The sequence below is a fragment of the Charadrius vociferus genome, unplaced genomic scaffold (assembly GCF_000708025.1).
Source record: "Charadrius vociferus isolate BGI_N301 unplaced genomic scaffold, ASM70802v2 scaffold342, whole genome shotgun sequence".
Classification (NCBI taxonomy): Eukaryota; Metazoa; Chordata; class Aves; order Charadriiformes; family Charadriidae; genus Charadrius; species Charadrius vociferus.
The window spans coordinates 114,516-138,470 of NW_009647231.1; the positions used below are offsets into that span (position 1 = coordinate 114,516).

Genomic DNA, 23,955 nt, shown 5'->3' on the forward strand with positions numbered 1-23,955 from the left:
TGTGCTCTGGCAATAACGGAGATGCAGAATTACGCTGCATCCTTGGGGGCGCAGGGTGCAATGCCAGGAAAGGCAGCTCGCCCACTGTGGGACCTGTCACCAAAGCACCGCTGGCAATCACGGGCTTGTGAAGGCTCCAGCGTGCGGGTAATGCTAAGTCTAAGCTGCATTTGGCAGGGCGGCTTTCATTTGACTGATAGGGTATTTTCATGCCTCTTTTTAGAATTAGGAATTTCAGATGACTATGTTATACGTGCAAGAGTAACTGCATACATTTGTTAAATTTTGTAACGCAGCTGTGTTGAGATAGTCTTAATTATAAAATACAAGTTATTCAAGCCTGAATTGTCTTAGAGATATGAAGCAAATGAATGAAAATAGGAGCATTTTGCTAATGTGATAAGGTGAAATGCAATATGCATTCAGATTCAACTTCACTATGGCAAGGTGTTCCTTAAATTTAATGTGACTGTTCTTTTGGCAATTAGCAAAATATTATTTACTACCAAGCACGTTACATACTAAAGAAAAAAAAAACAACAACTAGGGCGAATAATTCTTAAATGTAAGCTATCTTTGGAGCTTGAAACTAGTTTTCTTTGGCCTTTGTTGTGAATTATGTAAACTCAAAAAATTATCTAAGATACTGAGCAGTTGTACTAAATTTTTGCCGATAGCAGCAGGAGGAGAATAGACTAGATAGACTACAATTTATGCTGCTTTTTTAAAAGCTTCCTGATACTTTTACTGTACTGTCAAACAGAAAGCCTGTTTAAAGAAAATTATTGTATTAGTGCTAAAATTCAGTTATCTGCACTCGAAAGAGTTGAGAGTAAGCAAATCAGACTATAGATGAGATTCCAAAGCAATGATTTTCTGTAAACTTATCAAAAATACTTACCTTTCCTTCCTCCTATGTACTGGTGGTGTTGCCATCGTGAATGCTCAGTAAATGGGTGGGTATTATGAAACAACTGGTTTGGTCAGCAGCCTTATAAACAGCCTTGTAGGTTTTGGTATGACTCTGAGACCTGGAGAAATAACGCATTCTTGGTGTTACCAAAGAGTAATGACTAGTCTTGCATGTGGCAATGTTGAAACATAGCACCGTTTTAATCTGGGCTGAGCTCTATAGGGGCAAATCTGCTGGTGTTCAGAGTGGAAGGTAGATTTTGATTGCTCATGTAATTAGTAGGCAATGTTTTTGATTAATCAGGCCACTTATCCCTTATAATTCTTTTCCAGATAACCATTACTGTGTGCAGTCAAATGGGGAGTCTTGGTATTAGCATTGCTGGTGGAAAGGGCTCATCTCCATGTAAAGACAATGATGAGGTGCATTTCATTACTCAAAATTTATCTAGTAATCATTAGAAAGAGGCTAATGAGCAGATCTTTGAAGCTGTTGTGTTTTGTTGTTTTCTTTCTGAGGTTGTCCTCAATCACTGTTTTCGTAATAAAGCTAACAAGGGGAAACATGGGTAACCTATTTCCCAAAGTAGAAGCTGGCAGTAGCTTTTGATGGAGAGGCACCTGGAGGGATGATTTTGGAGAGAAAACCCGATGTAAACCAATGACTTTCCAAAGACAGCCTGGTGGCTTGAAATGCTGTTGGCTAGTTTCCACTTTCTACCTCAATTTGGGGTCACTCCCTTGGCAATCCACATGCCTCTCCCATCCCATTTGCTCATTTTCAGGAGCTAACTTGATTTGAGAGAAGTATTTCTCACGTCTTCTCACTTAATTATCATTTAAATAAATCTTTGTTTCCCAGTCTTTCCCCCGTGGCACAGTGTAAACAATTAATGGCTTTTGTTCATTGTTGTATGTGTCAGCCACGGAGGCTTTTTTTCTTGCTAATGTGCTAAGACACTTAGTTTTTATTTTAATAGAGGCAGCAGAACAACAAATCTTGAAAATTAATTACTTCCTGTTTGCTTTTTACATCTAAGAACAATGAAAGAAACTGTGTCAGGTCTGAAACCTGTCTTTTGTGTTGCCAGGGGATCGTGACTGCACGGCTGCCGAAAGATGGTCCAGCAGACTTGGCTGGGGTACAAGGAGGAGACAGAGTGGGAGAGGTAGATGGGTTGTTTGTCGATGTAGAGCGTGTTCTCTTGTGTATTATCTTTAAATCAAATCACTCGGAGTTGGAGAATTTGAGATCTGGATCTAGGCTTGCCTTAGCTTTTTAGATGCTCCCCAAACTACACGATAAATAAATTATAATGACATTAAATTGTTGTAGTCCTTCTTATTATATTCTGGTTTTCAGATCTTTGTGTTCAAAGCGCTTAACAAAATATTACTCACTTAAATGTCTGATTCGTAAAGGGAAATAATGGTCTTAGTAAGCAGTTATGTGAGCACAAATGCAGTTGTACTTGGCCCAAGAAGCTTTCTTATGACATTGTATTAGATTTACCAGATGAGTTCACTGCAGTTGTTACAGAGAAACATAAAGTAGATGAGCTTGTTTCTGCGAGGTAATTTTTGGTTGGGAGAGAACAGCTCACAGTAACTCCCCTGATGGAGGCTCACAGTGCCAAGTGCCAAGGGATTAATGTGTCTCTTGGGCTGCTCCACCTCGAGCCTCATCTTTCCTAGCAGAAGCCACTCTCTTGAGCTTCCAAGGTTCCCAAGAGCAGTGGCGATCACAGACAGTTTCGTGATACATACTTTTTGACCTACTGTTTGATTTCCACTTGCTGAGAAAGGCAGCATGGAAGGGGAGCCGCTACAAAATTACTTCGAGGTGAAACTCATCCATTTTTTTTTTCCAGCTCTTCAGCTCTTGCTCTCTTAAACTGTTATTTATACTTGCTTAAATTGATAGTTTTTACTCCTGCACACTCCTTGTTGATTTAAGGTAGGACAGAGCAAGCAATATTGCATGTCTATTAAATTGCCAGGAATAAGGATACAACCTATATCAGCCAAAGGCAAATGAATGATAAATTAATCTACTAATTTGGTAAAACTATGCTATAGACTTATTAGTACATAACTATACTATCGACTTATTTATACATATTTTAACATTTTTAAAAGGTTAATTACAGATAAAATTCTGTATCATTTTACCTTGTTTCTTTTATAAAAGGGTTATCCTTATCTAATTTTTGTATTTTAACAGGTGTGAGAGAATTTAAATAATTCTTTATGTATTTCACATTATCAGAACATCAGGGAATAAAAATCAGGATTTTTAATTGCTTTACCTTTAACTTCTGAACAGTTTCTGGTAAAGTCAGTATCTTAAAAATCAACCACTTTGCTCAGGTGCCTCCATCAGGCTATAATTCGTCCTTATTTTTGGGACTGTTTGAAATACACTAGCTACTAATGTCTGTTCATTTAATGAATGGTGAAACAAGTTAAAAATAGAAGAAATTTCTGTTCCATACTGTCCTGTCCTGCTGCTGTTATCCTACAACTAGTTATGATTTCTCTGTCTCCCACAAGATGGCAGAATCATTCATCTATTTAAAGTACATAGAAAAAAAATCTCTGCTTTTTGTACGCGTGAGAGATGAGAAGGAATTGATACATTCAGGTGTGCCATAGGACTCCTAATGTTTTGAGCACAGGACTAATCTGTGTACAAATAACCAGCATTTTTCTCTTGGTACTATACGTTACAACTTCTTATTCTTGAACTGACCATTTCAACAGCTCAAATATACAGTGTGTTCATCAAAAATGGGGAACGGCAAGAATTGCAATTTTATTTGCTTTTGTTGTCCAAGCACATATAACTGTAGGGCCAGGCATTTCTATACTAACCTGAGAGGGAGGGAATTGCTCTTCTTACACAGAGTTCAGAATAAAAATATGCATTTTTGCTGTTTTGTTTTTAAAGGCATCCCTCGTTTCAGAACCCGATGCCCTTGATGCTGGACCTGCTGAAGCTTCACCCAAGGGCAACACCTTTCCAACAGTAAACCATGTCATAACAGTAAGTAAGATGGCCCCAGTGAGTAACAAACCATGCTTAGCTAAGTACTTTGTGTTGTCTGTTGTTAACGCTAGTAAGGATGGCGAAGACTGGCACAAAACTTGTGAGTAGCTGTGTAAAAGGAGAACATGTACCAAAGATCAGTGACCCCACCGTGTGTTTACTTGGCTGTCACTGCAGCCAGGACGTGGCTTCTGGAGGAGCTCAACTCTGGGGTAAGCACCAGTGTAGCTGACCAGAGCTTTTGAAGCACTCTGTGGACTTCAAGGCGTCCCTTCCCTCCAGCTTAAGTGTTTATTCTGTTGTCTGGACTCTCTCTCTAGCTAATGGAAGAAGCAGCATCTCCAGGGTGCCTCTTTTAGGAGGGGCAGATTGAGCTGCTACCTGGAGGTGACCATTTTTATCTTTTGGCTGGAGGGGGAACTTGTGTGACAGGCTATGTCTGCATGCCCATATTTTAGGTGACTGATGTCAGAGGAGATTAAGCCTGCTGCAGATCACACAAGGAAATGGCTGAGCCCACAGGGTGGCTTTTATAAATCTAGTACAGTTTTGTGAACTTCTGTAAAAGAATTCAACTCTCCGAAGACCTACTCCAATCATGGTCATCTGCCTGCACACCTGAAATTATGGCTTTACCAGGAGGATACAATAAGATCAAGGCATCTGGCTGATTAAGGTCAAAAAGCATCCTACTTGTATTAAGCCTGAAGTACCAGGAAGCAACAAATGTTTCTCCTACAGCAAATGCCAGAGGAATGCTTTGATTCCTCTTCTTCCAGCCTTTTTTATCCATTTCCAGGAATACCACTCGCAACCCAGCTAACGGTGAAAAATGAAAGTTCTTTTACTGTATAAAAGACTATAATCAAAGCCCGCCTTCAATTTTTATTAACCATTCACTTTTTTTATATAATTTGATTTGTTAGTTGACCAAAAAATAAGCAAATAGACCATGCAAACCTGTTTTCCTCACATTTGCTACGTGGATTACTATTTAAGAAGGGTTGAGCTTAAGCTGCAGCTTTTGTCTATCAGATGGACTAATAAAGGTTTTCTCTTCTATTCAGTTTTTTCTTTTTTTTTTTTTTTTTATGGCCAACTCTACTTCGTAGCTGTTTCTTACGGTCTTAACCCACATTGCAGGAAGCACAAGGCTTCCTGTTGGAGGAACCGCTGTTGAAAGGGTTGATTCGCGCATCGCTAGTGATCTGGATCAGTTATAGTAGTATCTGACTTTTAGTGTTTTCAGCCTGAAAGAGTAAATGACTGTTTTTTATGTTGTATGCCTCTTGGAAAAGTTCTAAAGTTCTTCAGCTGCAAGGGGAGGAGGAGGCAGGTTAGTCCAAGCTGCTTGCCTTAGAGCATGGTGCACAGAGGAAGTCAAGTGGCTGAAGATGTTCCAAGTGTCAAAAGTAGCCAATGTGCAAGTACTTTTGTGGAGAAACATTGGTATTTCTGGGGTGGGTTTTTTTGTTTGTTTGGTTTGGTTTGGGTTTTTTTTAAGTAAAAAACTGTGCTGTAGCAGATTGTGTATGTTATTGTCTTTTACTTAGAGCAGCGTTCGTCAGTCTTAGGAATTACGGGCTTTTGAGGAGTATCCTGCAGACTGAGGGAACTGGTCAGTATCTCATCTGCTCTCGTACTGGGTTTACTGTAGTGAAGTTCCTCTTAGTTCTCAGTAACTGTGTAATCTGAAAAATGTTTACAGCCTGGCTTCTTATGGAGGATATGCTTTGCATGTTCAGATAAGCAGATGGCAGTAGGACCTTAATGCAGAATCTTCTTTGTTAGGAATCTAGGAAGGTTTGTTTCCTTCGTATTTCTGACTGAGTTTCAAGAGAAGATGGGTGCATCTACATCAAGGGAGAGAAGGAGAAGAACATGGTGTCCCAAAAGTTCCTATTCTTCCTGCGAAAGCTGGATTATGTGCAGGATGGTGCCCATCTTCCTTCTCCCTCTCTTCCATGTCATCACTGCTTCCTGCCCTCCAGCAGAGACTCTGTCTTCATCTATTTATTTTTGCTGGATTTTAGTAAACATCCTCTTTGCATATGCTATCTGTGATAATATTTGTCTCTTACTTGCTAGCCATAGCCCTCTGGCCATCTCTTGCCGTCACCCATCCCATCTCTGAGCCTGGTGCTCTGACATTACACAGGGTGATGCTGCTGCCAGATTCGGGTTTCCTTTCAGTTCTCCATGGGCCTGGTTGCTCTAACTTCTTCTAAAAGGCTCATTTGAATTGTTAACTCATCCAGCCAAACTCGATTTCAAACCCTTTGTGCCAGCTTTAAGGTTTCATGACAGTGTTAATGACCAGTGATTAATTGGACAAACAATTTAAAAGTTCTTTCATGCTGACTTTAACAGAAGGAACTTTAACTTGGATTATGGAGACTCTATTTCCAGTTCTCTATTTTTCTGTCTTCTATCCTCTGCTCCTTATTTCCTACTCATCCTCTCAAACATAGAATGGACTCTGCATAATCTTTCTCCATCAAAAATATTTTCATTTAAGCTCCGACTAAAATTCCCAATGGATTTTGTCTGACTGAATGGAGACTGTTGACAGATTTCAGCATTTCCTGTCACTTCATGATGTGCATCATCATGTCATCTTCTTTGATCCATTGGAGGCCCCATGCCTGGAAGTGCTCAAGGCCAGATTAGATGGGGCTTTGAGTTACTTGGTCTAATGGAAGGTGTTCCTGTCCATGGCAGGGGGGTTGGAACTTGATGACCTTTAAGGTCTTGTCCAACCTAAAGCATTCTGTAATTCTATGATTCTTTGATTTTTGGGCATATCAACATCATAAGGATATTACTTTGTAATTAGTATCAAATCTCTTAAATATTTTAATCTAGTATTTCACTTTAATTCTTACCATATTATTTTCTCCAATTGTTTGCCTTTGCCCTGGGAATTTCCTCAGTTAGACTTTTTTCATACAGTTTACCAGGTGTACAAGTGTCACTTCTATCAAGGATTTTCAAGGAAGTTTAAAGTAAGAGTTGTCAATTAAAAATGATTGTGTAGAAGAAATTTAGAGCATTGGAAAAATCTGAAGAACTTTGTCAAGCTAAAATATTCAAATGTTTTGGTTGCTCTCTCAAAAATGCAGAGATACCAAACATTCCTAAATATGGTGAGAAAACAGACAACTTCAGTGTACTAGAACCTGTGATGCATATCAAAGTGAAATGCTCCTGTGCCTGCAGAAAGTGAATATATATATATATTGTGCTCCCACAATACGCAGGTTGCTGGTTTTCTCCCTTTCTCCCACATTGTTTAGATGCAAATCATGAGAAACCTTACATGGATGGGAATCATGGCAGATCTATCTTCTTCATTTCCAACTGATACAGAATTTCCAGGAAAAAGTCATGATGAGTTTAGACCAGTTACAATTCTTCAGAAATCGAAGTATCAAACCCTTTCTGTATTCATCTGAGCAGGTTAGTTCTAGCCATATCAGAAAATTGAAATCATACAACTTAAACATAATAAAACTTCCTTCGTGTTTCTTTAGTCATTATCTTACTTTTTTTTCAATTTTAAAAGCAAAACCAGTAGAATAGTTGGGTCAGAGAAGCACTATAAAAGAAGACAGCTAAAGAGGGATTCAGAATGTGCCTATCATCATCAAAGACAGATTTCTTCTGAAACTCGTTTCAAACAATAACGACCTTGCTCACAGTGTTTGATTGACCTGTTCCCATAACACCATATGATCTTATATTTCAGTCTTCAAGTTTGGTGGTTTTTTTTTTTTTATAAAGAACTGCTTTATCTCTTCTCCAAAACATTTTCATGACTCTTAATCTTGTCAGAGAAGGGTGTTGGTATTTTATGTTGTTTTTCATTCTGATGAGGTAAGTTTTAGAAGTCAGGAGTCTGACTCCTCACCACCTCGTATCTTGTGCAGGTTTATACACGCTTGCGAAGAAGCCCATGCACAGCCTTGTTGGCTTAGCTCACCCTCTCCTGATCCTGCGAGCTTCAGCGGAGCGTGAGCACCCGTCTGCCACGTGATCTCTGTCTCCATTTCATCTGCTGGTTTGGTTCCACTTTTATCTAAGTAACTGAGTGCTTCTTAGTCAGGATGAAAGATAAAAGGTGTGTGGTATAGGCACCTATTTACCTCCATAGTGTAGTGGTTAGGGAACTTATTTTGTGAGTTTGGGATTAGGTTCCTACTCAAAAAAAAAAAGCTTCTGTTTGCACAGTGTATCTTTGTTCCTCTCTTCCTTTTAAGTAGTTTTCTCACAGGACTCGGTCAGAATCAACTCACTTCAAACTTTATATTCTTGGATTTGGCAGAGCTTGTAATTAACAATGCTAAATAGGAAAAAACTTTGAAAAAGAAAAGTCATTAATTGATCTTTTCAAGGTACCATATTCAAATACCTCAAAGTTAAAGAAAAAAAATCTACAAAGGAAACTCATCATATGGTGGACAATATAAGCACTGCCAACAATATAAGCAAAAATGCACACGAGAGACAAGTAGACTTAAGCGGGGCACCTGAAATCATGCTGTAGGACATAGCATACTATTTGAGAATAAAAGAGGATAAATATTTGAACAACTACATTGACACAAGTCATCAGCAACAACTCCCCTTGTGAAAGGTGTCTTTGTGGAGTGCGGGAACTCGTCAGGGGAGGGGGCTGTTCAGGTTTGATCGCTTCATTTCACAGGATTGAGGAGCTTTCTTCAAAACCAAAGGATTGGGAACTTGGGCCATGGGTAGCACTCCGTACAGGGGCAGTACCTTTTAAGTCTCCTGATGTATTTTTTTCAATATTTTTATATCACCAGGTCATAAATGTTTATACAGAAGGCACTTAAATGAGAGTCTGTGTATCAGGTTCCAGTGTCAGGGAAGTCACTATCCAGTGGTACATTAGAAAATGAAAGAAATGGAGCGAAAGCACTGTTTACATAAGCAGCTTGAAGCATATAAAAGCCTTTTGTGTCCAAGGGCATTGCAGGTATGACGTGATGGATATTGATATTTCATTTTTGTCTGTTTTGAAATGCGATGGTGAGTTGGACTGATCTCCTCCTTCCTTGCCTTGTGCATGTCCCTTCGGAGGCACCGAACTGCCAGATAGGAAGGACAGAAAGGAGCTTCATTCTAACTGTGATGTGCCCAAATAGTATATATACTACACACTGGGAGACAGATAAAACATTCAGGGCATTCTCCTGCCATCCCAATAACAAGTGGAGAAAATACCCGATTTTAAACCTGGCCTCTAAAAGATGCCAATCTCTAGAAAATGTCCACAGAGGCAATTTTAGGAGAAAGCACCTGGAGCAGCTTGTCTGGTGCATTGAACCTCCAGTGAATCACGCCGAGCTGAATTAGATTTTGGAGTAGATCACCAGGCATAGTGTGGGAAAAGCCACGAGTTCCGGGAAGAGGGATGAGCTGGTGGGGTAGCCTCTGCTCAGGGCCCTCACCAGGCTGCTGCACGCAAAACCGAGGCAGTGCCTTCAAAAATACAGTGCCAAAGCTCCAGCAGAAGTCATTGGCAGTGCTCAAGAGTAGCGTGGCTGCTCCAGCTGTAAGGATGAACTGAATTATGTGCTCCTCTCTCCCAGCCCCAAGCAGCAATAGGTGCTGTCCCAGAGGCCAGCACCTTGCTGTCCCTTATGCAGAGGTCTTCTTGCTGCCCTGCGTAACGAGGCGCTTCCACAGTGCCTGTCGATAGATTTATCTTCCCCAGGATGCAGGAGAGGTTTACACCTCTCTCCATCTGACTTCACAATTTCTGGAGATTGGCTACTGGTCTCGAAAGTGGTGAAATAGCTCTGTAACACACAGGGAAGGCTATGCAGCCAGGGATTTCCGAGACCAGGAGCGTTGAGGGTGCTCCATGAAACATGTGCAGGGGAAAATGTTCCTGACAACACGCTACATGAAGGGAAGCTGTGTTCAGTGCTTAGATGGGGTTTGCAAATTAGTGCGGTTTTGTACATGTGGCTGGGCGTTAGGTGGGTTTTGGTGTCCCCCCCTCTCCCCCTGCCCCAGCCGCCTTCCTCGCTGCACCCTGGCTGCCTTGCCCACTTCCATCTGGCGGCGAGATTTCTTACAGGTAGTAAATTCACAAGGAATTAATTAGATATCTTTCTCCCTCTTTGACTGGTGTTTCCTGTATGTTTTCTCTTGGGGAGAAGGCTGCTTTTATCCATTGTCTCTGTCTTCAGGAGCAAAGCATTGCATCACTTTAATTAAAAAAAAGCCACCAGATGCCAGTTTTGTCTGAACCGTGCAGCTGTTCATCAGCCTGTTCTCTGCTGTTCTTGTTGGACAGATTTTGGCATATTCTTTTTAAAACTATTATTTAAAAATCCAGCTGTGTAACATTTTTTTAGGCATGATTAAATGCCCTTCTTCACTCCAAATTTGATTTAGGCAGGTTCTTTTATGAATACAGTCATTATCAAATGCAACCTTTTGCATCTAGCAAAGGAATGTTTTCGTAGTTTAGTGAGAAGCCTGAATTTCCTATTGTTCAAGTCTAAAATACTATTGCCATCACCAGTGATGACAAAAAGGTAAAATTAAGTATGAAAGCAGAAAATTATTCATTAGATTTATGCAAACCCCTACAAATGGTCTCAACTGGGTAGATTATTTTTTTCCCTCTTTCCACCAGCTGAAGTGTACCAGCCTTAGCACTGGTGCCAGTGAAGATCAGCTGTTAAGTCAAACTTCAAGAATCTGTATTATTTAGATATATGAAGTTGAACTAGGCCAGCTTCCCTATTAGAGGTGTTTTCTAGCTGGGGAATATCTTCTTTAAAGAGTGATCTGTTTGAACTAGGGTTAAAAGTATGTCTGGTTTTCTTCCAAAAGGCCAATCCAAATCCTTTTCCCCTGCCCCTGTTCTTTCAAACTAGGGCTTTTCATGTGTTGTATCACCTTCTGATTCGTAGCCTCTCTCCCCGGTGGCTGGCCTTGCTCTCAGCCATGCTTTGCCCTGTCATTGCTGGTTACACTTTTCATGTGAAGCTGGCGCTTTAGCCATGACTCTTGCCTTGAGAGCTTTCTTCTTCTGCTAAGATTGGAATATGGACCTGTGAGAGGGGAGCTCAGGGGAAAGGGGAGGCTTATTAAAGGGAAAAAAAGATGATGGGGTTTGTTCTGTTTGGGTTTGGTTTTGAAAAGGTTGTAAAAAAACATAATGGACTGTCCTTTATGGACTGTTCTGTAACCTTTTGGACAAACGCTTTTATTAGAAGTGGAAAAGGAAAGCATATGTGTACAACTGGAAGTTAAAAATTATTGGATGTTAACCTGTTGGCAGGACACCTCATTTATCATGCTTTAAGAAGATGCTTTCAGCTGATGCCTTATAGCTGGTTGTGGGTTTGTTCCTATCCTCTTTCAATAAGAAAGAATTTTTGCAGCCAACACCGCAGCCGGATTGCTCCAGGTTATTTAGACTGGTTTGTTTTACTGCTTGTTGCAGTGGACTAGGAGTCACAGATCTGTGCTTCAGTTGAAGGACTTAAACTTCCAGTGAAGGGTGGTAATTCCGTTAAATGAGAATATCTGAAATAATTTGATTTTTAGCTATGCCTGATTTAAACAAAACCGAAATGTTTTAGTGCCCGAAGACTTAGTGTTTATGTTGAAAAAGCATAAGAAAGATGCAAACAAGGTAGTGAAAGAAATTCCCTTAGTGAACACACTGGTTTTGGTACAGGACATGTCCTTTGTGACATTTACTTTTTAGGCACTGAAAATATAATTTCAGGGGAAAAAAGGAAAATAGTGATCTGTTTCAAAAGATTAATCATACTTTTTTTTTTTAAACAGTATTCTACATATTTTGATGGTTTGGGATTGACTGGTATTTCAGGCATTATTTTAATGATGAGTGCATGATGATGGAAGGTGAGTAGGAGGACTTTGCGATTTCAACAGAAATATTTTAAACAAGTTCTGACACTATTCAGTAAAACAATGGAATAATGCAGGATCCTGGATAATCTGTCCTCCTACACCAGGATCAACTTCTACTGAAGAGTTACTGGTAGAAGATGGAAATTCCACACCTTCCCACATGCCTTAGGGAAGCAACTCGAGCTCAGCTGCCCCTGCTGAAAGGGTTTTCCTTGTTTCTGTCCTAAATGTATCTGTCCTGCACTGCCTGTAATGGGCTGTGGAAATAGTTTGCTTTCTCTTCGCTGTGACATTTTTTTGCACACGAAATCTGTTCTCCTGTCTTCTCTCAGTCGTGATGCGCCAGGAAATGTACATTCAAACAGGAATATTAAAGAAAAGCTCCAAGAGCAAATGTTGCCTATTTAATAGGGTGAAGCTGCAGTCAATGAAGATAAGCATGGAAATCTGAAAGCAAGGGTAAAATCCTCCTGGGATTCTGGAAAGAGAAGCACTGGGTTTCAGAAAAGGATTAAACGCAAGATAATGCAAGTTTAGAGTAGTTAAGTTTTGTTATTTAACAAAAAAAAATCCACAAACAAAAAAGCAAACTGGAAGAGGAAAGGAAGCTGATAGAACTTAGACTGTGGTTTTCCCGGAGGCAGCATGAATGTGAAGGCAGTGGTGGTGAGTGCTGGATTCCTAGGGGCTAGGTAGGTGAAGAGGGAAAGGCTGCTGTGGTTAGAACTATGATGTGTGCTTCTTACATCCATTTTGTGCTGTTTTGTTTTGTTTCTGGTTTTTTTTTTCAGGAGAGTAATTGATATCTTTTGATGCTAGGAGAGAGAAAGTAGAGGCCTGAGTCTCTTTTCACTGAATTAGATCATGGGCAAATGCATACTCTATTACTTAATTGGGTTTGATTTCAATTTTCAGTTGCGTTAGTGGCACAATCCACAACCAAGAGTTGTTTTGTCATTGGTACCTACGATTCTGCTGTGAGGAAATCAGGGGTCCTCCACATCCCGTTGGGGAGGCGGGTGCAGAGCAGGATGGTCAGCCACAGAGGAAGGAGCAGCAACGGGTTTGGGGACAGCAGCGATATGGGTTCATATGGGGTGTCAGAGGGAGATTGGGCAGGGAGATGCGCAGAAGGCAGAGGGACATGGCTGTGCTTGGACTGGAAAATCTGATTTGTTAGAGAAACTCAGCAGTATGTCTCCAAATCAGCGTGAGTGGGTGTATGTGCGAGCTTTCGTCTGCCTGGAGAGGATACAGCGGGACTGCTGTAGATCAGAGCTGAGCCCACTCTCCTCTTGGGAGGGTGGGTTTCCAGCCTTTGCAGTGCTTCTGCACCAAGACAATGTTCAGCCTCCTCTGTAGAAAGTTGATCGGTTACCAGGTGCCAGTTCCTCTTTATCTGCAGCAGCATGAAAGATTAGGTGAAAGGCTTCCCCCAACACCACTTATTTCATGGAGGCGGTTGATACAATTACCGTAGAAATGTTGAACAAGCATGAACCAGTGGACAGGCGGTTGTCTAATGAGGAGCCTAACCCGGAGCATTGGTAGGAGAGTTGGAGGGGATGTCCTCCAGAGGCTCTGCTGCAGCTCACACGCTAGAGGTGTGCAGGCTTTCAGACTGTGGGCGTAGGAGAGAGTGAAATGAGATGAGTTTCAGGGAAAGTTGTGAAAGCCTAACTACAGGTTGCGGTGTATGGAACAAACATAGGGAGACATGCAAAAGAGTATTTGTGCAAGAATGGAGCATCCCGTGGGATTCGTTCCTCTAGCAATGTTGTTACAATCTCAGATTTATGTTTCTTTCAGATGTAGCTAATTAATTAAAAAAGAAAACAAAAGAGGACTGATTTTTTTGTGATAATTAAAATGAATAATGGTCTCTAAAATAAGGAGTATTTCAGAGTGCCTAAAAAAAAAAATCTCCAAAGGGCCTTTGTGCCAAATCAAAACTCTGAGTGGGTATATTTGGGGATGGTGATGGAGTGGAATAACCCACAAGAACTTCATGTTATTAGTTTAAATTTTTAGGGTTATGCCTCACCAACAGCTAGATTTATTTTTTTTTCCATTTTCTGTTTTATTGATTGAATTCACTTTGTGAATTCGCTTTGTTAAAAGACCTGGTCCCATCATAATATTTGAAAGACAGTATGCAAGAATCAGGTTTCAGAACTCATGAAATATTTGAAGAAGAGCTTTATTGGAGAACTGGATTTGATTCCTTGCAAGTGGGATTGCTGGGGAATAGAAACCATGCTAATAAAGAGCATTTCAATAACTGACATTCAAAATGGTTAAGGGTACTCTTCAAAAGGAAAAAGAAGTACTGGAAACTCTTCCTTCAGACTCACTGATGCAGTACATGCCTGGTCTTGGGGAAATGTGCACGCATCTATTTTCAAGAGGAACCAGTACACAAAGAAAGCTCTTCCCTAAGCTTTGAAGAGACAACTTAATGAAATGCAAAGCTTGGTCCTGAATATTTCTGCAGGTAACTTCAGATAGGGCATAGACCTCCACACTGGCTTTTGAGGTGGCAGAATTTCAATATACGACCTAGAACACCACCTGTATGTACAGGATGTGCATTTGCTGTAGCACAAAGCAGCTGGCTGCTGGTTGTCGTTAAGAAAGAAACATCTTTCAGCAACGAACAGAGCCAAGAGAAACATCCAGTGTGTGGAAAGCTTACAAATGCTGTTAGGTGTGCATGGGACAAGCAAATCTTCCCAGGAGTTGCCAGCTTGGCCAGTACTTCCAGTCTATGTGGGTTATTTAAAGCTTCCAGAAATGTGTCCTTCTTAGTCTAAGCAAAAGAAAAAAAAAAAAAGAAGATATAATTGGGCATTCAATACACCAGGGGACATAACTCAATTGGAACAGGTTGCCCAGAGAGGTTGTTGAGGCCCCATCCCTGGAGGTGTTCAAGGCCAGGCTGGATGTGGCCTTGGGCAACCTGGTCTAGTGGGAGGTGTCCCTGTCTATGGCAGGGGAGTTGGATCTCGATGATCTTCAGGTCCCTTCCAACCTAAACCATTCTATGATTCTATGAAATTTATACCTGGGTTTAAAATTAGCTTGCGGCTGTCATGGGTGAGATTCAACTCTGGACTGCCACCTGCAATTTGGTACCCACGTGTAGTGTGCCTGCCTGTGAGCCGGCGGGTACCAGGGCTCGATAATCAGAGGAGTTGGAGCTAATGCAGTCAGTGGAGCCTGGGGAATAATTCATTTCACTAAAATGCAGAAACAGCCACGAAGCATCTATGGGCTTGTGTCATCTCCTAAATCAAACAATGTACAGCAAGGAAATAATATATAAAGGATTGAATTGTGTGGTGTCAAACATTAAATGTTCTTATAAAGCACGAAGAAATGCAATAAAGTAGCTAATAAATCAGAAATATTACTTTTCTTGAAAATTTTCATACTACTGGTAAGATGGACATTTTATTTATTACACATTATTATATTACCTGCTCGCTAGATGTATTGACTTACTGTTATATCTGTTTTCATTACATGATAAACTTTTTTCGAAAATTAGTAAAAAGCAGGATGACTTTGTGCATCAGAGTTAAATTTGTAAGAATCCATCCATTGATACAAACCCTTATGGATACGTACTGAGACATTCTTCTCTTTTCTCAGATACAGCATTTAAATTAATTTTAAAACATTACAATACAGTTCTCAAAGAACACAAAGTTCTTGGCTGAAAAATTGATATGAATGAGATCCATGTATGCATATTTATTAACTAATGAATTTACCCATTGATATTGTGTCTTAATGTTTCCCATAAATATATTTTGTCAGTAAAAAAGCCAAAATACGTAATTTTTCAAAGCTTAATAATTTACAAGCTTTGTGTTCCTTAATTAATCCTTTACTTCTTTCAGGTGCAGGAATTTAATGAATAGTGAAGTTAAATAAAAGTAAATGTATATTTTTTGTATTTACTTGTCTTTATATTTTAAAGATCGTTTGTCTATTTTTTTCTTTATTCCTATGGAAGTTGGTTTGTTTTGGTTTTTTTTAATTAGCTAATGAAAGGAAAAGGCAATTTATCTCAATTTTGCTTTAATTACCAATGCAATTTTTGCCATAGAACAGTTCACCTGTCAGGAAGCCCTGGGGTGTTACATCTCACACGTTTTTCTCATCACCTGCTTCCCCTGTACCTTCAAAATATCCCTTTTAAACGCTTCCCTGCTCTTGATCTGACTCTTTTCTCTGCAATCTTTTGCATCTTGCTGAAGATACCTCGGATAATCCTCACGCGCCCTTCCACTTCCGATGAAGATACCGACCAGTTGCCCCCAGACCCAGAGGACTTTGAGCCTGAGGAGCCCGACAGTGCAGAAGGCCATGCCTATTCAGACTGTCTGAACAGTGCTTTTTATCCTCCCTAATAAAGTACTTTTCTGGAAAGAGTTCACCGGTGGTTTTCTTTCCCATTGTTCAATTACGTTTAATGTAGTACTTGAACCACTATGCCTTATTTGTAGAGGGAAAACCATTGCACAGAGGATGGATTTGAGCTGGGGAGCAGAACCCGTGCTTGTATTTCTTTGCCTTGAACTTTCCTTCAGCCAGAACTTCTGCACTTGAAACAAAATGCACCGGGTGAGGTTATGTGACTGTCACCACCTGTTTCAATAGCCACTTGTAAGGACGTCCTACAGCACCTAAATGCAATGGTGAAAAGAGCAGGTGATTTTAATTCAGAAGGTACTTTACGCATTTGTAAACACACTGAGAACAATTGTATAGTTTGTTGTTGCTTTTTTTTTTTTAAATCTTGTGTCCATGTTTTGTCTGTGTAGCTCACCCTTTTGTCTACCCCCATGTTCCTTTGAATTGTCCCTTTTAATGTTGTTTTCTATGAGAATAAAAATCCTTTTCTGCCTTTTAAATAGTGCTGGTTTTTTGGTGTGGTTTTTTTTTTTTTTTTCCCACAGAGAAACATTATTTCCATTGGAATTCTGTATCTCATTCTAGCGTAATAAAGAATAATTTCTCAAGGTATATTAGTAATGCAAACATACACCAGATTTGAACAGGACCTGTAAGTTACATTTTATTAGATCTAAATGGAGGAGGCATCTTACGCAACTATGCACCTGAGAAGCAATTTCTTATGCTTGAGGAGCTGAGACACTTTTTATTTCTTCTGACTTGCATATAACACCTTAAATTTGCCTTACTGCCACATACCAGTATTTCATGTATATATGTGTGCGTGTGTACATATGAGGTAAGCATTTAAGAGCAAATGTTCCTGTACAACAATATTCAATCCTTTAATTCTCTTCGCTGCTATTCAGGTTTCTAATGCATTTAGAGGTGCTTAAGAGGAACCTTTTGGGATTGATCTTTATTTGGGTTTCCACAGTGCTGCCTTAACTCAGAGGTGGGGTCTGGCCCTGCTGGGCTGGGATGTCATGACTTTTTTTTTTTTTATGTCCATAAAGAGTGCACAACTCGGTGACCTGGTAAATCCTCATCTTTTATTCACATGCCGAAAGATTTCTCAGGTGATCACTCATATATGACTTGAATGAATGGTGGTAGCTGGCTTTTCAGAAATTGGGAAGTTCCCAGGAGAGTATGGCTGTCACAGAGTTAGAACAATATCTCCTACTGATAAAAGAGATATTTTGTTTTGAAAAAATTGGTTTGCAATTACACTATGATAGCAGGATTTCTCTTGACTCTCAACTGCATCCACTATGGCTTTTTCATTATCTTGTGCATCAACATTAAAATTGAAGATAATTTGTCAGCCATATTAAACTAATATTCATTCATTTGCAAAATGAACATTACTTTAGAATCTGCTATGGCTTTAATAATAAAGACTATATTATGTGCGTAAACATTCCAATTTGAATTAGCTTAAATGATGTTGATAAATGAAATTATATTTAAAAATATTTGCTTCCCATCCCTTTTCTTCCCCAAAATAAACAGGGTTCTTCCACCATGACTTAATGTTTGATCAATGCATATTGCAAAAATATCATCAAGCTCAGAACCCATAAACGCTTTGGCAATCCAGCTGGTAACGTATGGTTTATTATTGTTTTATTAAGTCTTACCAGACTGCAGAAAAAGTAAACTCATTCTGCTGTTATAAATCAGCCCTGGGCTGCAGAATAAGTTGTAGTTGAGAGTACGTGAAATAAAATAGGAGTTCTGTTAAGAACTCTGCATTTTCATTCTTTTTCCTCCTCATGCACAGGTGTGTGTTTTAGATTCTTTATTAGGTCTTGGAAGTCAAAACATTTGCTGTCAAAATTACGTGCTCTTAAGCAAATGCTGTCAGCATTCAGGTAACTTTTAAACACTTGGATCTTTATCTGTCCTTTTCAACTGAATTTGTTTTCAAAGCAAAGTTCATATTGCAGGGGTAAAGAATTTTGCTGTGGGTATAAACTTATGGTGGTAACACTATGGAAAAAATTTAACACGTTGACAAATGAACCCAAAGAGTTTCATAAATGGACATGCAATGTGACAAAATGTAGCCATCAAAGCCTCTGCTACACAATTATTCAGGCTTTGCTGTAGCAAAAAAAAAAAAAAAAGCTGGGACAGGTGATTATGTTTCACTTTTGTTCTGCAAAAGAGGGGCAGAGGTGGAAGTCAGATGCTGGTGTCCTTATCAGCGCTGAGTAATATCTCTCTTAAGGTTTGGTGTTTGATAAGAGTGGGCAGAGACAGAAGGTGGCAAAGGCTCGATGGGAGTTGGTCTGTTAATGACAGCTCATATCCTGCGCTCTTGCTGCCTGCTGACCTGGGAGGTGCCTCGAAAAAACCCACTGCCTGACGATGGGGCAGTCCCTTGTTCTCCCTGGGGAACTGGCTTCTCCTCCTTCCCACATCAGTTAAAAGATACCTAAGAAGGTATTTAATGCTTTCCTAATGTGTTTTGTTAGCCACGTCTCATCGTTGCGATGTCCACCGTTGTGGAGGAAGGCAAGGCAAACAGTACCACTGAATATGGGAGGGAAGGGTTTGTTGGGTTTTTTTTTGTGACGTATCTGTTGAAATATATTTTACAGCCTGGAATAATTTGGTTTGCTAGGAAATAGCAGTGATATTCAGGGACATCATGTGTACGTAGCTAAAACAATGGATATCCAATGGAAGAGAGGTCAGTTGTTTTACTGCTGTCTGTACTCCTGGAGGACAGCAGATGTAGGACCTTGCCAGCACAAGGATAATGCCCTTTAATGTAGTTGAATTAAAGACCCATGAAGAGAAGAAAGCTCTCACGGCTTCCATGGACTGGTATGTCCAGAGAAGGCTCAGAGCTCTCAGAATCAGTTTATTGTGATGTTGAAATAACCTTCCTTGGTTTTATCCTCAAACGTATTCAAACTTGCCCCTTTGGAGACAACTTGCCAAGGAGCTTCCTGCACTCCGTACGGGATATGTGGGGCTCTGCTCCCTTCACATGCAGACCAGAGACTGGCGGCGCCTGTGATGTTTCCCTTTTTCCACGCCTGCTACCTCCTCCTGCTCCGTGAGTGTTTGCAGAGCCAGCGGGGTGGACCAGGGAGCGACAGCAGCAGCTGCCGGGTGCCGCGGCAGGAATGTGGACCCACCTCTCCTAAGGATCAGCTTCCCGCCCTCGGCTCCCCCAGCTTGGAAGGTAAGCCTGCTCCGTATACAACTCCAGCGGCTCTGGCGTGCTTTTCGTTTCTGTGAGGAACATGCCATGAAATACCAGCTAGAAACGCTGCTGAGGTCCTGACGTTTCCAGGCATGTGCATGTGACCTTGGGTGGACGTGCTGGAGTAACGTAGGGATACTTGCCAGCACAGCATGCTGGGGCTGAGAGAAGGGTGGGCACCAGGGAGAAGCTGGAAAGCTTAACTTGCGGCTACAGGTAGTGAGGGAGCCTACTGGGTTTTGTGCTTGTTTTTAATTTTAAATTTTTGACTTGTTTTAAGTGTGGGGCAGAAACTGTTCTCTCCAAAGCAGACCTCTAAAAATCACTGCAGATGTGATTTCTGTATTAGTCTTAGGTTTTTTAACTGATATATGTGACTTAAGTAGGTAGCTTTCAACTGCGTGTAAGACGATTGAACACGTCAGGGTCAGAATGAGTGCTTCTGACTGTTGAATGTTTATGGTGTGGCTGATGCTGGGCAGGTAAAGCTATCAGCTTAAGCAAGAAATGGTGCAGATGTATGATGTGTGATGCAGTCTTTGGCTGGCAGCCCTGGGTTACAGCCATGTCAGGCTCAAAACAAAAATGTGCATAGTAAAAGAATTGCAGTACCCGCGTGAGTGAAAACACAGCTGAGCATGACAAACATTGTGACAGATAGTCCCTTGCTTCTTTCTCCAAGAACAACAAATCAAGTGAGCGCAGAAAATACATCTGCTTAAATGGTTTATTTACACAATACTACTATTTTGGATATTCAGCACTTGCCTCTCAAAAAAAACCCCCACAACCCTCTCCCCCTGCCCCCCGCCCTCAGCTTCATCTCTTGGCCTCTTGTTAGGTCCTGCTCTGAGAATAACAGCAGGTGTGAAGAGACCAGTGGTCATAATACAAACAAGTAATTGCAAATAGCGCAGTAATTCAGGCAATGTCTATAATGTGCTTTTACTTAGCACCTGTTTACTATGTTTTCCCTTTCAAAGTAAAACAGGAAATACATAGTTACCAACAGACTTTTAGAAAGTCCTCAGAGTAAAATAACCATTATTTCTATGCAGGAATAAGAAATATACTCTCATAATTACATAAAACCAAATTCTCATACAGTTGGGATATGGTCTTTCCTCAGGTTTAGTGCTGAAATGTCATGCTGAGCAAGGTGTGGGAGATAACAAGATGATGTCAGCCTTTCCTCACTACCTCCAGGGTCCTTGTAAATTGGCATCCAGGCTATGGAAGAGCCCTGCATCCAGTGTTTCTTGTGCTCCCTGATTTCATCTCGATGGCATGAAGTTTGGTGTCATATTCTGTTGCGTTCTTAGCTTTTTGCTCCCTTTCCCATCTCCAATGCAATCTGCTCCAACACCCTACCACTTGCACAGTCAGCAGCATGATGCACCCAGAATACGAATTTCCATTCACAAGAAATGAAGCAATTAGGTCTTTCCTAGCATCCCCATCCTAAAAATTTTATTTTTCCTTTTTTTTTTTTTTTAATTTTCTTCTTTTTTATGGAATCCAGCATTCAGGGTGTAACAGCTACACAGTGAAAAGGAAGGGTGTTAATTTTTTTCTTGTGAGTGGTAGTAGGCACCTTTACAAGAATAACGATGGAAAATGTGTTTGTGAAACTGAATACTCTCATCAGCGCCTTATGTTGGAATTACTATGAGTAAAGTCACTTTGTAGTCACTTCCTTGGGTCTTTCTGTAGCGATTGTTTTTGACTTTCATGTGAGTGAGCTGACACATGAAAACAGTATCTGGAAGTAGAGAGCATGAACGTGACTGAAGATTTAAGCTTTAGGGTAGTTAGTATGAGTGCTAAGCCACACATAGCATAAACTCTAGATAAAATCCACCAATGGTGATATAAGTCTGTATGGACTTACATGTGTCTTGGGTCCTATGTCACTGCACCACTGACAGCCTGGTCTTTTACCGACATGGGTGTCCATTCCCCAGCACAAGGAGGGAGCGACTCCCCTGGGAGCTGCCATTTGGGACCCTGCTGAAAGCCGGGGTGTCCCCGCCGTAGGACAGGGGGTAGGACACTGGTAGACACTGGTAGGACAGGGGTGGGGAATGCACCGAGCACACGCAGCTGAACATGCCACCTGAGATGCTCTGGTCCTTGTCCGTGATTTAAAACCTTTGGAAACGGACAGGTTAATGAGAGCGGAGGCACTTCATGTTTTTCACCTGCGCTGCAGGAATGGTCGGTAGCGTAAGCAGCAGCGTAATGTAAGCTGCTGTTTGGATCCCACTGAAGAATTCCTTTGAGGACGTTAAGTGGTACAAAGGCATTATGCAAGTCCCTCACCACAGGGATAAGTTTCAGCCTCACAGAAAAGATTTTGAAGATACGAACTTCTCAATACTGTTTGCCTTCCTTCTGAAGAGCGAGGAAGTACTACATCTTTCCTCTGGGTATTATGTCGCTTACTCTTGTTCCTTTTATCCCAGCATTTCCAGGAGGTGCAGTGAGGCGTATTTTTACTTTTGTGACATCAAGCTCATATTTATTCCCTCTACTACAGCAGCCCTTGTATATTTGACTGGTTCTTTGTGTTTGCCTTGCTGCACTCAGTCATCTGCTGGCTGCCTTACACTTCTGAAAACGAAGGTTTTCTGAAGTGAGACTAAAAGAGAGAGACTAAAAAATAATTGTCACTGGAGTGACTTTTTCTTTGTTCTGAAGAATCTTGCAGAACAGGGACGCTCTAAGGTGGGGTTTTTTGGTCAGCTTTTCATATGTAAACTGTATAGACAGTTGTGTGATGACTTCTTTGACTGCCTTTTCTTCCTATTCCAGGCTCTAAAAATTATGTGAGTATAGCATCTAACAAGAAATAAGCAGAGTAGAAAGGAGCATGCCTAGTTTTGGCTGTCATTTCCACAAAGACAATTGAAAAACGATAGATTAAAAAGGTTTTACAGTTCTCTCTCTATATATATCTATCTATCTAACTATCTATGTACTTACTTATTTTAGAAGAGTCTTCTTTTACCAATATATTGAGAGGAAGAGAAGGGAAGGAAGTGTGTTTTCTTTACTAGGGGTTTAGTGAGATGCTTAAACTGTCAACTATAGAAAGGGCTGTGTGTTTCTTAATGAACCACAGGTTGACCAGAGAGCGTATTCTCGTTTAACATTAGCAAACATTTTCTGTGTGATTCCGTCTTGTCATGCTTCCCCTTCCCTTGCTGGTAGATACAGAACCAGCCTTGCATGTGAATTGCCCCCGAGACAACACAAGCCCAGTTGACGTGGCAACCAGTGGGTGTGTTATGAACCATGGCATCTGCAGCAGAGCCACTGAGAGGTTCCCCCCGCACTGCAGTTTCTAATATTGGCTTCCTGACTTTATCTTTGTGAACTAGAGCCAGGTTATTCTTCTACAGTCAACTAACAGACTCCACAACCATCGTCTGTATGGATATTAGCTCCATTTTAGATGCTCACTGGTCACTTCTTGTATTTAGGGGTGTTCATGGTGCCCACTGAAAGTTTTGCAATTCACTCTGCATGTCGAAAATCCAAGAAGGTGTCACGTCCTGATATTAGAAAAGGAGAGTACACTCTGCTGAACATGGATTAGAATAGCTCAGACCCAAGCACTCAACAGGGAAAGATCAACAGCCAGGCTAAAGCACCATTTTAAAATATTATTCTGTATGCTGTCTGTGTCTATGTAACAACGTGTGGTGTCAGCTAATCACATTTGTCATTTCACTTGCTCAATAATCTCCGTGAACACAAGTTAGTGCTGCTGAGATGTAGCTATTAATTTTCATGGACTTCTTAAATATGAACTTTCCGGGTAGAGGGATTGAGGGGGGGGACTGAACAGAGCTGGTAACCAAAAATTGCTCTTGAACAATTTGCTGTGATACCAAACCAACATTTATTGTTATCAGAGGCAGCTGCCTGCCCTCTATCCACACTTCTATTTGTAGATTTTCAACGGCTATAAATGGAAACACACGCTGACCAGAAATCACCACCAGTGCTCCCTGGTGGGGAGCTTCTCTCTCCCAACTCCAAAAATACAGGGATATCTAACATGTAGTCAGCTTAAATCACTTCTGCTCAGGATATTAGAGTCGGGGTTTTTTGTCCCCTGGGAAATGGAGTTAGAAAATCGTGAAAGAAAAGTTTCAGGAAGAGGAGCCTTAGAGGAAAAGCAAACGGTAAGAAATATTGAGAAATGTTGATATTTGTTTTTTAAATTTGATGATAAGAAGGAAAGGAAAATCAGCCGTTGTACTTTATAGGAGTATTTCCTGGCTTCCTTTAACTACTGACCTTGAAGATTAAAACTCCATTCATGTATGTTAAATCAATTACAACGATACATGTCTGTGGAAACTATGGAAAT

General features: G+C 40.7%; 1 protein-coding gene across 1 annotated transcript in view; it reads left to right on the top strand.

The window, feature by feature from the left end:
• The first annotated feature begins 23,630 nt into the window (after positions 1-23,630).
• Positions 23,631-23,955, top strand: part of MLIP (muscular LMNA-interacting protein) — a 121,417-nt gene continuing 121,092 nt past the window's right edge. The window contains exon 1 of the mRNA XM_009879827.1: positions 23,631-23,767. Coding sequence (XP_009878129.1) covers positions 23,705-23,767 — 63 coding nt within the window. The 5' untranslated portion in view covers positions 23,631-23,704. The remainder of the gene's footprint in view (positions 23,768-23,955) is intronic.